General features: G+C 45.9%; 1 protein-coding gene across 1 annotated transcript; it reads right to left on the minus strand.

Annotated features, from left to right (window-relative positions):
* Positions 1-934: 934 nt before the first annotated feature.
* Positions 935-12,459, minus strand: LOC128825280 (alpha-1-acid glycoprotein 1-like). Its single transcript, XM_054007628.1, has 6 exons — positions 12,194-12,459; positions 11,121-11,263; positions 9,624-9,697; positions 8,805-8,915; positions 4,558-4,661; positions 935-1,085 (listed from the first exon to the last, which is right to left on the minus strand). The coding sequence occupies exons 1-6, from the start codon at positions 12,305-12,307 to the stop codon at positions 1,065-1,067; spliced, it is 567 nt and encodes a 188-aa protein (XP_053863603.1). The 5' UTR covers positions 12,308-12,459; the 3' UTR covers positions 935-1,064.
* Between the last annotated feature and the right edge of the window lie 1,253 nt (positions 12,460-13,712).

Raw genomic sequence — 13,712 nt, forward strand, 5'->3', positions numbered from 1 at the left:
TAGTTCGCTCAAGAACAATAAAACTTCCCCACCTCATAGGGCTGTGACATTACATTAATGAACTGATGTGAGCTGCTCATGTAAGGCCACCCAGGGGTTCTCTGGGAAAGCCTGTAATAAAGTGCTCTACAGATAGGACACTATTTGATCATTTCTGGTTTTGGTGTGCTGGAGTTCCTGGGATTCAGGCTGCTCATGACATCCCGCCTATCGAAACAATTCCATTTCTGAGTGATGGAACCCCCACTGGTGTAGGCTCCTAGAGATCTGACATGGTCATTGTTTTTGCTAGCTTAGTGATCAGCCAGTTTCCCTCGCCCTTGAAATAGGCAAACATCCTTTGGAGCTGGGATTCTAATTCACATCTACAAGTTTTAGAAAGGAATTTTCCTCATAGGAACAGATAACTAATTCTGGTAGCCAAGTTTGTGACTAGGTAAGCTTCAATTTTACACTTCAGCCTGATGTACGCTATCCAGCTGTTTTAAAGGAAAACAGAAATGAGGCTTTTCCCTGTGTATTACATCAGCTGTGCCTTCCAGCACTTATTGGTACAGTAACTTTTAGTAGTACAGGAGTGCCCTCTTCTGGTTTTCACAACATTGAGTTTCAGAGTAGTATCAATGTGTTTCCATAGTGGAGAACCGAATGTTAAAACTGCCCTCTGTTTCCCATTTGGTGCTGTTGAACCACCTGTGTAAAACTCGGTGCTTTGAGCCAGCAGAGAAAAAATGTCCAAGTTTCATGCTGGTTTGCAACCATTGTTACTGCCATTTGTCCAGAATGTGGAAAGTTGGCCTATTAACTGTCTGTTTATTTGCAAATAACTAGGCAAATCAAAACTAGCTGTGATCTCTCCTCACTAAACCCCGATCTACCTATCTAGTAGAGCAACTCCCCTGGTTGATGTTGCATCAACAATACACAGCAGAAATAATAAGGAAAACTTTTATTTGCTGCAGAGGTTAAGTGGTCAGTTGCTGATGTCCAGCTGTGCTAGCTTCAGAGTTATCCTAGTACTGGAGCTGGGGTCCCCTTGCCTGGGGAATTGTTTGTTTGGTTTCTTACATTTGGCATAGCTCCTTCTGAGAAAAACATGCAGCAAATACAATTGATGTCAGTATGGAACCTACAGGAGAGAATTCTCTAGAGCAATCACTTCCTTTTCTTTGTTTTTTGCTCAGCAATAAATTAGCCCCCCAAAGGAACTAAGTCACCTTGTTGGGAGAAACTGGGCCTGTGTTAATTGTATGCTTTACCCAGGGTTAATACTGTTACTATAGCTGTAACCTCTCCTACGCCATTCCCTGGATTCTGCTGATCTATGATCATACAACATTTTTTTTTTCTGGGTGGGATAAGAACTGCAGCTAACAGTTCTTCTAAGTCTGTAATATAAAGTAGGAACTATATGTAACAACAGTAATGCTACCCTGTGACCTGTACATTAAGCATGCCCTAAAGTGAGTATGGGAAAACAATTAGATTAATTAAAATGGGTGAAATCCTTTTTAGAAGCTCAAGGAATTATGTAAAAAGTTGTACTCTTAAGAGGTACTGAAGTTAAATCCTCTGTCAACACATTTCTTTAACTATGTTAATATTGATGCCCTAGATTGAAAATGTAACATTTTAAAATGTGTTTTGCTTGTCACTACTGTTCTGCTCACTTGCATTTCTTTCAGCCTGGCCAAGAAAAATCAAAGAAGTCAGTCCTAGTTTTGGTATAGTCACTTCCCCTTTTAAATTCTTAGGGCTGCAAAGGTTTTGGGTCTGACTCTACAGGGGAATCTTTCTTTATTTGAAAGCACCTGTGTTCATCAGAACTTTGAAAGAACAAGACTGACCTGGACTATTCCTATTGTTTTTTCTAAAACTTCTGATTTTTACCAGAACTTAAATTTGGTCCAAATGTAGGGTTGTCACTTTAAGTTTGCAGCAACCCATAATTAGCTTGTTGGGAACAAGTAGCTACCTCCACAGGTGATTGCAAATTGGCTTATAGGGAGAGCTGGCTGCTCAAAGGGGAAAGAAGGAGCAAATCTAGACAGGCTTCAGGTTGTCTGACTGTTCTTTCTAGAATTCTGTTCAATTTAGTAGTGGCAATTGTTTCAAAGCTTTACTTTCAGTAGTTTGTTTTCCTTTGACCTTAATTGTCATATGAAAGTGTGGGAGATTCCCCATGAGAAATTCCTCTGTTACTCTGGTGTGGAAGTACTCAGATTCTCTCTGGGACTAGGTTTTCTCTACTAACCTCTAAGTGGTGAGCTGCCTAATGAGACCACCTGAAGCTGGATTCAGGTACTAATTAGGAACAGATATTTATGAAGAAGCAGAGGAGATGGCACCTGATCATCTATGGTAAGAGTTATCCCTGCACCACCATTTTGTCCGGAAAAGAATGTATGCCTGCCAGGACTATAAAATTACCTAGAGACCTTAGTTGTTTGGACATAAGCCTCTGAACCAGGTGTGTATATTAACTGAAACAGGAAAAGGGTCTGGCTCTACTGTCTTGAGCTATGTTCTTATCAAATCTTTCAAATTCCAGCACCCTTGAGCTATTTCTTGGGTGGGAGACCTAGAAAAACCCAAACTTCTATTGGAAGTGGGGCTGGTCATGCAGTAGGGACAGGGAGTGCTCTTCCTTTGGAGTCCGTACTGAAGGAATGCTTTGGAATACAAATGGGGGCAGGAGGGTGGATGATGTGCTGTTGAAGAGCTTTCAGCCAGGGCTGATGAGAGGAGGGGGGAAAGCTGGTACAAATTACCAGGGCCTGGCGGTCCGGAAGGGGGCTCAGCTTCCACGGCTTCCCCCCCTCTCGGCGGCCCTGTTTAGCCGGTCTGTCCTTGCTGGAGGGCCCGAAAATATTTTTTTCACCGGGGCCCAAACCTGCTCTCGGCGGCCCTGCTTTCAGCTGACGCTTTCTGCCCGATCCAGAGAGAGATCTGTCGCTTTTAGCTAAATTCTGGACTGAATAACTTTTTCTGGCTAAATTAGCTCCTGTAGGGTCAGCTAGCTTTGGCATTCTTCATTTCCTGTTATGTCCTAAACCTGGGGTTTTCAAATTTTGGGGGCTCAGGGTGCATTTGTAAATGTTTATGGCCTATTGTGACCCAATAAATAGTCTGGGGGTGGAGGCCCTGGGACCGAGCCATAACTAGGCATTTTAGGACCCGGGGTGAGCAAGCACCTGGATTTTTTTTTCAGGTTATTTCCCTCCCCCGACAGGCTGGGTGGCCTGCTGAGGAGAGTCAGGTGGAAGTGGCGCTCCCTCCGAGCCCTGCCATGCAGGGCTGGCCTGACAGAGCTGCCCTCGTGGTTTTGTACCTTGGATGGCTGCCCCGCTTGTCCCACCCTGGTTACGTTCCTGCCCTGGGGTGGTTTTGGTCGGATCCTGTCCCTGAGTGGGGTGGGGTCCTGCCTGGCATTCACCACACAGTGGCAGCTCCTGTGCTGTGGGGCTGGCTGGACTTGGCTCTCCACTTTGGGTATTGCAACCTCTGGGCTTACAGTGCTGCTTAGGTTTGATCCCTCCTGACTGGAACAAATTTGTGAGTGGACTTGTGACCTGCCTCATGGGGTTGCAGTGCCACTCACTTAAATGTGGCCTACCCAGACTCCTTGTCTGAACCTGAGTGGTGCTGGGACCCCAGAGGTTGCAGTGCCTGGAGCAGGGAGTCGAGCCCAGCCAACCCTGTAGGACAGGAGCTGCCATGTGACCCTTTAAAACATTCTGGTGACCCAATTTTGGGTTCTGACTCATGGGTTGAGAAACCCTGTTCTAAACTGTTGTGTGGTATAGCTGTGCTGTTAGCAGTTGCCATGTTCCTCCCCACAGATGGCTGCATTTTAGTGATAAGTGAATTGTTCCTTGAATGTGTAGCTTATAAATTATTCTGACATGAATGATACTATAGAAATGTAAGATATCATAGATAATGGAAGTGTGGGTCTGTGGGTATATTCTTTTTGTATTTAAGTCCTGTACTTAATTCCTGTTCTGAGAGGGGGGAGGTGGTGATCAGGTTCATGATCTTTACAAACCACACATTTTTAGTGCATTGTTCTGTGAATATGCATGTCCATCACATGAAGATTTGTTTTCTGGGAGTAAAACTTTCAGAAGCACCCAAGTCCCATTTTCAAAAGTGATTTAGACACTTAAGAGTCTAAATCCCATTGATTTTACAAGGACATTTAAGCTCTTAAGGTCACTTTTGAAAATGGGACTTGGGTGCTTTGGAAGTTTTCCCCTGGACTATACATTGCGATGATCTAAGACTATTTATTCATTTTTTATAAAACTCCTTGTAGCTGAGGCTGGCCCCTTTTGTTCCCTCCCAGCTCCTGAGGTTACAATATTGTTGCATCTGAAGAAGTGGGTTTTTTACCCACGAAAGCTTATGCCCAAATAAATCTGTTGGTCTTTAAGGTGCCACCGTACTCCTCGTTGTCTTTGTGGATACAGACTAACACGATACCCCTCTGAATATTGTTGTGTGGCACTGAAGATGGGGCCAAGGATATTTACTGATCCATAATGAGAACTTTACCTTCTGCCATGGTGCATAAATTATTTCCTCTTCATGAAGACCCAGACATTTAGCATGGTCTCTGAATTCCTCCAACTGAGTGTTACTCATGTTTTGGTTCCGGGCTGTTTTAAAAAGGAAGAAATTGCAGCATTAAATATTAGAGAGCAGTTTAGTAGGCGCTTGATTAATATAATTAGTTCAGGCATATAATTTCCATGTTCCTTACCTATCCTCCCTGTTTCTTCATTCTCTCTGTTTGACACACTTAACCAGGTTGTCCTAGTAAGAGATTCTCTCTCCTCTCTATTCATGTCACTTTATCTGTGCTGTGACTGTTAACCCCCACAGGGTATGTATTTATAACATACTTGTAAAGTTGCACTTCTCTAGTGGTTCATATAGAGGATAATAGTATACTATTGCTGCTAGCTAATGGTGGTGCTCCTTTAGCTTGTGTAGTAGAGGTCAGTGCTGTGGTGCAGAACATCTGAAGTCCAAACCATGCCGATGATGACCTTTTGGTGTGTATGGAGGGCTGTCATACGTTAGCCAGTACATGCTCACCTTCGGTTTCCTGATTAACAGGGCATAATGCTTAATACATAATTGCTTCAATGCACCAGAGCTGTGTGGTATATATTTACTGGCAAATGAATCCTCTGATGTTTTGTGCTTATAAAATGTAATTTCAATTAAGATGGTTTTATAGAAATATCAGTTTTACAAGGCACCTGATAATCCCTTTGTTAAAATGTGTGCTTCCCACATTTAGCCTAGAACTCTTTATCTACAACTCTTCTGTCACCAGTGCTCTACTTGCTGAGCAGTGAATCAGAAGTGAACTTCCAAAGCTACTTAAACCCACCATCAGAGCCTCATTTGGGCTAATCTGGCTGGAGAGTCGGAATGCAGCTCAGAGGGGCATGACACTTACTGGCTTGCTGAGTGTAATCCCATTCTTGGATGCTCAAGCGCGGGAGAGTGGGAAGAACAACTCCCGCTTTTCTCCTCAGCTTGGACATGTGGTGCCCCCCCTCCCCCTTGGCTGGTGCAGTGGGGGTTCTGTCTGTTGTGAAATACTTTATCTGCTGCCCATTCTTCATGGTCCTGAGGGACACAGAACCATAACCAGGGCCGCCGAGGGGGGGGGGGGTAATTGGTGCAATTTGCCCGGGCCCCGCGAGCCCTGGCTGAGAATCACTTTCCTGGCTAGAGGCGCCTTTTTAATTTCTACTCACACGGCGGTGGTCCGGGATTTCGGCGGCATGGGGCCCCTCAGTCGCTCCGGGTCTTCGGCGGCATTTTGGCAGCGGGTCCTTCAGCGCTGCCAAAGATGCGGAGCGAGTGAAGGACCCGCCGCTGCTGCCGCATACTCGGAGCACCGCCCGGTGAGTACAAGCGCCGTAGCAGGTGGTGCTTTTTTTTTATGTCCGCTTCCCCGCTTTGCCTCAGGCCCCCTGAATCCTCTGGGCGGCCTTGACCATAACAATGGGCACTTTGCCATGCGACCCGACTCAGACCTACCAGCTGGGGTAGCCCTGTCCTCGCTGGTCCCTGGTGATTTTATTCCCCATCCATGGACGCAGGCAGGTGGCTCACCTGGCCCACCCTACTACAGAGCTTTCCTGAGGGGAAAGGCCAACACACACACTCCCAGATTTCTGACGACTTGGCTTAGTAAATTGCTGGACTGAATCCCAGCCATGTCCCAGGGTTGCATAAGCTCTGGGTGAGTTTATTCCCCTCAGCACTGCTTCTCCTTCTGAGGTGCCTCCCTCCCCTGCCAGCTACAGAGAGAAGGCTTGGGGTGAAGGGCCTGTCCCTCCTGTTCCATCCTCCCCGCTCCCCTTGTCAGGGTGCTTGGCTGGCTCTGTGGGCACTAGATTGCAGTTTCCCCTCTCACAGCTCAGTCAGCCCTGAGCCCCACTCCCTCAGGCAGGATTGAGAACACAGGCACCATCTTAGCAGCTGACTCTAGGCAGTGGTTCTTCAGCCCGTCCCTCCCATCCCCCAAAACCACCCCAGCAGAAAAGGAGCCAGGCAGGACTGGAGAGGCTGGCTTCAGTGGCTAGTGATGGCCCATTCTGTTAAGGGAGCACAGAGTGTCCAACTCTTATGATATTTGGTATTTGTTTCTTGTGAATATTGCCCTTGTGGTGATTTGGCTGCCATCTTCCATTACTCTCAATGGGATGGAGGCCATAGGATTCTCTCAGTCAAGATGGCTGCCATTCCCCTTTAGTTTCTGTATGTGGAACTGAGGCTGCCCTTAGTCGAGATTGTTACCATAACTTATAATTTTCACTGAGATTGACGCAGGGCTGCACACTAGGAAGATGGCCACTCTAAGGTATCTAGGATTGGGCAAGTGGGCAGGAGTCTGAAGGGGCTGGAGAGGGGCAAGAGGTGGTAAGAAACTGAGGAGAGGGTGCAGAGAGAGAGAGAGTGTGTGGGAGGGACACAGGTGGGGGAGCCAGAAGGAGGGAAACTGAGAGGGGAGGTCAATATAAGAATGAGAATGGGATAGAAGATGGAGACAGCATGGAGGGAGAATGTGGGTGGGACAGGAAGGGAAATGGAAGGAGATGGAGAGGGATAGCATCAGGGCCGGCTCCAGGCACCAGCTCAGCAAGCAGGTGCTTGGGGCGGCCAAGGGGAAGGGGCGGCACGTCCGGCTCTTTGGCGGCAATTCGGTGGTGGGTCCCTCGGTCCCTCTTGGAGGGAAGGACCCGCCGCCGAAGAAGAAAGCAGCATGGTGGAGCTGCCGCCGAAGTGCCGTCGATTGCGGCAGCTTTTTTTTTTTTTTTTCCTGCTGCTTGGGGCGGCAAAACCCTGGAGCTGGCCCTGGATAGCATGGCATCTCTTCTCACCCCAAGTGATAGGATTTGAGGTAAGTGGAGTTCACTTCTAAACAGCTTTTGGTGTACACAATGTGGTGGGAGAAAATGGCATCCTAGCTGCAAATTTTTGCTTTAGGATCGGTACCCCAAATCAGTATTTGTAACCCAAGGAAACCCACTAAAGAGCCCCAGGCTATGGATTCCATTTGTTCGTCCCGTGGGCTGACAGGACGTCTCCTAACGTAAAAGTTCTAGGTCACTGGCACCCAGCAGAGGGCCATCTTGTGCCAGCACTGCTGAGGTGCCCAGAATGTTCCACGGTGCTCGGCTCAACCCTTCCCTTCCCTTCCTGAACGCAGTCAACTAAGGCGCTCCTGAGTGACAGCCCCAGTGCTGGTCCAAGCACCAAATTACGCTTGGGCATTGCTCTCTAATGCCCCGTATCCTTCACTTGTTCTCCAGTGTCACTTCTGTGATTTATAAAGGCACCCACTGTAAGTGGTGGTTGGGACTGCCATTATTGTCTGTGCTTGCGAGTTCCCTGTGATCTGCTGAGGGATATATATTATAAAAAGTGCTGGGGGTTCTTAGGCAGTCAGGGGCGGCTCCAAGCGCGTACCTGGGGCAGCAAGCTGTGGGGGGCGGCCTGCCAGTCGCCGTGAGAGCAGCAGTCAGGCTGTCTTCAGTGGCATGCCTGTGGGAGGTCTTCCGGTCCCGCGGTTTCGGCGGTAATTCAGCAGCGGGGACGCCGAAGGTGCGGGACTGGCAGACCTCCCACAGGCATGTCGCCGAATCCGTGTTACCAGCGGACCTCCAGCAGACGCGCCGCCGAAAGCCGCCTGCCTGCCATGCTTGGGGCAGCAAAATACATAGAGCCGCCCCTGTAGGCAGTTCTCTGACTGCTCTGGAGGAGCGAGGCACTCTTTGGAAAGTGCTGGGACTTTTTCCCTTATGTAGTTGCTTCTGAGCCAGAAGGAGTAAAGAGAAGTTCTGCCTCGTGGAGTGGTAGAGTGATCTAGTTGGTGAGGGGGCTTTATAAGTTCCAGTATTGCCAACCCCAAGTGTGAAAAAATAATGAATTAGGCCACTTAAGATCATGAAATTGGCTTACAATCACATGCTTTTACAAAACCAATACATTTTGAGTTTTTTATTGGCATTCTGGTTTTTGAACCTGCAGGGTGCACTTGGGTCATATTTTCAAGCTTTTCTTTGCAACTATGATGGCTAAAAACTTTTTTTAAAATTAAAGCTGCAATTTTTATGTATTCCTGTAACTCCAGGAGCTGGGGCTTCAAGAAAACCACCAAATATCATGAAAGCTGGCAACACTGAAAATTTGATGTAGTTTTATTATATGGGGGTGAAACTTCTTCATGCCCTCTGATCACCGCTTCAAGTTATTTTATAATGGGGTTTGCATACCATAAAGATACAATCCTGTGTAGTTCTTCTCCTTATGCATCTGGTATTGAATGAGGAAAATTTCTTCGGAATTGCTGTTCATAAGCTTCCCCATGGTGCGCTGGTTCTTGGCTTCGCGAGAACACAATCAGGAGTTAGGAGTGGGCAGTAAGAATATTAAATTCGACCCAATTCTGTGTAACAAGACCTGGTATAAACCTGCAAGAATTGCTAATATTGGACAGTGAGTTTATTGGTCTGATTATAGATGAATATATGTTTTGCTACCATCTGCTCAGGGATCTGATCACGTGTAGAAAAGTCCTATCCTGGTCTAGCTTCTTCTGTAGGGCCCAGTCCAAGTCTCAGCAGTCAGTGGGAGAAAATCTCCCATTGATTTCAATACAAGTTGCAGTAGGCCTTTAGTGTTTTTTGGTCTTCTTTTAGATAACGGCCTGGGATTTTAAGGAGCCAAAGATGCCTGGCTCTCATCCTAACATGGATGTATGCAGCTCGCTCACGATTCCTTGGTGTGTTCAGCCATAAATGGTTGTGCATGGCTCTCTGACTACTATCTTATCTCTCTGAGAATGGTGCAAAGAACTGCCCCAATGAGGAGGGGATCATTCTAAAGGGGAATCTGTCCCCCAAGTTCTCGGTGGGTTCGGTCACCTGATTCCTCCCTGTCCTGAGGCTTCAAATGTGCAATGGGAAATGAGATGCATCCGAGAAACTAATATACAAACTCCTGACCCCTCTCCCCCATCCACTTGCCCTCCTCTATGTTTAGATAATGATGCCTCTGTGTGCTCCGCTTCCCTCTTGGCATCAGATTCTTACCATACTTGATCAGGGTGGCATTATTGATCGAGACTTCAAGGTAAGTTGAGTTGTTTGAGAGACATTTGTCCCCACTAAAAAGAGAGAGAGAGGGTGAACAGCCTATAATTAGAGAGGTGAGGGTAAGGATTCTGCTGTCTTGAGACACTTGGAGGCAAATTCTACCATTAGAGTCGAGAGAGAGTAGTTTTTAAGGTCAGAAGGCACCATAATTAGATTGCCTAGCCTTACCTCCTGTATAACACAAGTCATAGAATTTCACCCAGTTACCCCTGCATTGAGCCTGGTAACTTGTTTGACAAAAGTATATTTTTTAGATAGGTGTCCAGTCTTGACATGAAGACCTCAAGATATGGGGCGTCCACCACTTCCCTTGGTAGTTTGTTCACTTTCTTTATAAAAAAAAAAAGGGGGGTGGGGCGGGGAGGGGCTTATTACTAAATTGAATTTCCTGGCTTTGACTTCCAGCCACTGGTTCTTGTTATGCCCTTCTCTGATAGATTAAAGATTCCTTTAGTGCCTAGTATTTTCTCCCCAGGAAGGTACTTCTATAAATTGATGGGAGCTACATGCCTTCACATAGCACCTAGTGTCTGTGTGTATTACATACACTGGTGTATTGTGCGGTACATTGGTACACTTATATAAAGTATAAATACTGCAGGGAATTCAGGATATGCCCAGCTTCTTCCATCTCATATGTGAAACAGAAGAGAGTTTAGTGCCAGACTGATGGCCTCTATCTATCTACAGGTCAGAGTGAGCACAAGTAACTGAGGAGGGCTGGGCAAACCTGAAGAGGTCCTGCCAGGACCACAATAGAACCTGATGCTTGGAGAGGAGGGATTCAATCTGCAAAGGCCGCGACAGAGCGAGGCAGCGATGGGGTTGCAATGCATGGCTCGTGGTACAGCCCAATGCTCATAGGTAAGTTTTCATGGTGCATGAACGTTCATGGTCTGGCATATACAACATAAGCAGGCAGCCTTTGTGTTGCAGGGGACAGTTTGGTACATTAATATGGATGCAGGGTACCTAGAGAGAGACTGATTAGGAGAGCAAGAAAGAATCTAACCTGGCTGCAAGACCATGGGAGAGGTTAAAAAAAAAAAAAACAAGGGCAAGAAAAACCCCCAAACCAATCGATTCCAAAGCTAGAAGGGACCAGTGTGATCATCTAGTTTGACTTGCTGTGTAACACAGGCCATATAACTTCCCTCAAATAATAATAAGATGGTGGAACTAAATTAAACTCTTGTAGCATTGTTAGTAGGAGGCTTAGTCAGACATGAACTAGTGAGGGGAGACAGAGAGACATACAAATCACTGGGAAAAAAATTAATAGAGAAACTTTTAACAAACGTTCCCTTGTTCAGGTGATGCTAATTAAAACCTTGTGCTGAAAAGTCTATGGGGTAAGGGGGAAATTATGGTATAAAAATAAGATAGGTGCACAGATGGACAAAGGGAAGAAGAGGAGGCATTGAAGAGTCTTACACTGTGACATGCTGGTTGATGAATAACTCCTGCTCCTGTTCAGTAGGGTTCACATCAAGATAACCATTATCTATCAGCACCATTTCCAGCAGGTGAAAGGGGAACTGTGAAGCACCAGCTATGTAGAACCATTTCCCCAGCAGCTGTGAAGATAAAGTGGGCAGGAGAGGAGAATAGAATAAGAGACTCTTATGGAGTTCCAAGAGGGAAAATGAATGCCTTGTCTTTACAGTGACAAGTCTTGCTCTCACATTCTGCTGTAGTACTGCGTTTTGCCCCTGTCAAGTTCTCTCACTAAAACTAGCAAGAATAGCCAAAAGAGAGAAAGAAACAGCATTCTTTACGGTGGATAAAAATTTTGAATATGTTGATTTTTCTCAGGTGACTTTTGGTTTCTGTTTTTTTTTCCCTTTCACCCTTCCGTCACTTTTAAATGGTCAGTGAAGTCACATTGTGGGATTTGTTTTGCATTAAAACTTTAATTTATTTTGGAAACTTTTCAAGTTTGAAATTCTGATTTTGAAATATAATCCCAGGGGAATTTGGTGGGGGAGGGGGGAAGAGAACGGGGCTATTACAAAACGCAACGGGACTGAAAATATTTATGAATGTGTCACAACATGTATGGATTCTTTCCCATTTTCCATCAGGTCTACTACCACCTAATATTTGCTATTTATATAGTGACATAATATATTACTTAAGTGCTTACAGTAGTGGTATATTTTGGTGGCAAATGTATTTTAATTCAGTGTTTGCTAGGTAGGGAAGTATTCTCCACGTTTTACAAATGGGGAAACTGAGGCATAGAAGATGCATAGATAGTTTGTTGTAGAGACAAGAAGAGAATCCAGGTTTCCTGATTCCTAATCCTGTACTTTAATCTTTTTATCTTGGGTTTTATATATGAGAGAGTATTATATTGTGATGTAAACTGTGTGCGCTTCACCCTGTAACATAAGACCCAAATATCTTTGTGGATGGTCCCCACTGCCTAGTTCCTTCCTGGTCATTGCATGGAATTGGAGTGTAATCACCAGAAGAAGTAAAACCCACTGCAGGGCTTTTCTTACCTTGGATGCTGTAGTGTTGTCTGGGATTTGTGGAAGCAGGAGTTCACATTGCAGGGGCATACTGCTGAGGAGATGCGCTAAGCTAAGAAATGTAACAAAGCAGGCTAGTGCCATGGCTTCTCTTCAAGGGAGATGAGAGAGTGTGGGATGAATCCCTCTGACTGAAACGTCTCCGCTTGGGAATCTGTGTATAGAGATTTCTGTGCAACTGTTGAACTGTCCAATTGTGTCAGGGCAAATCTGCTAGGTGCATGTATCGGAGACAGTCCGCGTAGCATTTGTGTGGAGATGAAGCAATGATGTACCTTTCCAGGAAATTGCCCAGATAAAAGCTGCATCATTTGCACTGCAGTCAGAACTTTAATTTGGCATGAACACTGGCTTTGAGCTAATGCATGTGACGTGCTACTTTAAGGTGGTTCTTTGAAAGGTACCTCTGAGGGTCTTTGGTTCCACTGCAAAAAGGACTTTGGTATCATGCATTGCAATAGTGAGTGGGCCCCATTTCGTGCACACAGGCTGCGATAGGCTGAACCCTGGCAGGGCTGGAACTGCAGTTCTGTGTCATTGCCCTCACATGTGGCTGATTGGGATTTTCTCCAAAGCTCTGGAGGGCGGTGACCCAGCACCTGGTTTGCATTTTCTACCCTTTACATATTCCATCGCTGCAGGGTTCTTTTCATCTGTAACCTGACTGATCCTGCAGTCCTTCCTCACACTGCTCATGGATTTCAGTGGGAGTGAAACACACACACACACACGCTGCAGGATGAGGCCGTTGGATTATATCAACCCAACCAGTTCAAAGCTGCAATATATAAAAATTAAAAACCTTATTAACTGAGAAATTCTATAATGACTCGTCCCCCAATTTAGTCCTTCCAGGGGGTCAGTCTGTAGTGGCTCTGGTGATGAGTGGGGCAGCGATGCAGTATAAACACAGGACGCATCTCTGGCTGTGCGTATTGGAAGGGATGTGCAATCAAATCAACGCTGTGCAGCAAACATTTTTGCAACTGGAAGTCTATTGGCTATTAGACACCGATTTCCCATCCTGCTCCTCCCCTTTCTTCCCATCGCTAAATCGCTACCTGGATGTAGGGCAAAGTGAAACCTTCAAAGCAAAAGAAAACTGCTGTCCATAATGAAGTCCTGATTAGAAGTTGTGGGGTTTGTGACCAGAAATTTCACAAAGTATTGAATTCTCAGTTCTTTGGGGGGTAGGGAAACTGAGGCACGCAGGGACTGACACTTACCCAAAGTCACACAGTAAGTCTGTAGAAGAGGCAGGAATAGTCATAAGCACCAGATCTCCTGATGTCTTGCCTGGGGCCTTAGTATGTTAGCCAGGGTTTTATATTTGAGAGATCTTTGTGATGTAAATTCTGGGTGCTGTACATCTGATATGAACACATTAGTGAACTGTCTTCTCCGTACAGTTCTTGTCCAGCCTTTGCTTGGATCTGGGGTGTAACTGCCAGAAGAAGCATGACCCTACCTTGGGCTTTTCCTACCTTGA

The sequence above is a fragment of the Malaclemys terrapin genome, chromosome 17, assembly GCF_027887155.1.
Source record: "Malaclemys terrapin pileata isolate rMalTer1 chromosome 17, rMalTer1.hap1, whole genome shotgun sequence".
NCBI lineage: Eukaryota > Metazoa > Chordata > Testudines > Emydidae > Malaclemys > Malaclemys terrapin.

Excerpts from the sequence above, each read along its gene's own strand:
- LOC128825280 (XM_054007628.1), bottom strand. The coding sequence starts at position 12,307 with ATGGCACTAGCCTGCTTTGTTACATTTCTTAGCTTAGCGCATCTCCTC. Across the intron at positions 9,698-11,120 it reads ATCAACCAGCATGTCACAGT|TGGGGACAAATGTCTCTCAA; the intron begins GTAAGACTCTTC and ends CTCTCTTTTTAG. Across the intron at positions 4,662-8,804 it reads CACAGGATTGTATCTTTATG|CCCGGAACCAAAACATGAGT; the intron begins GTATGCAAACCC and ends TTTTTAAAACAG.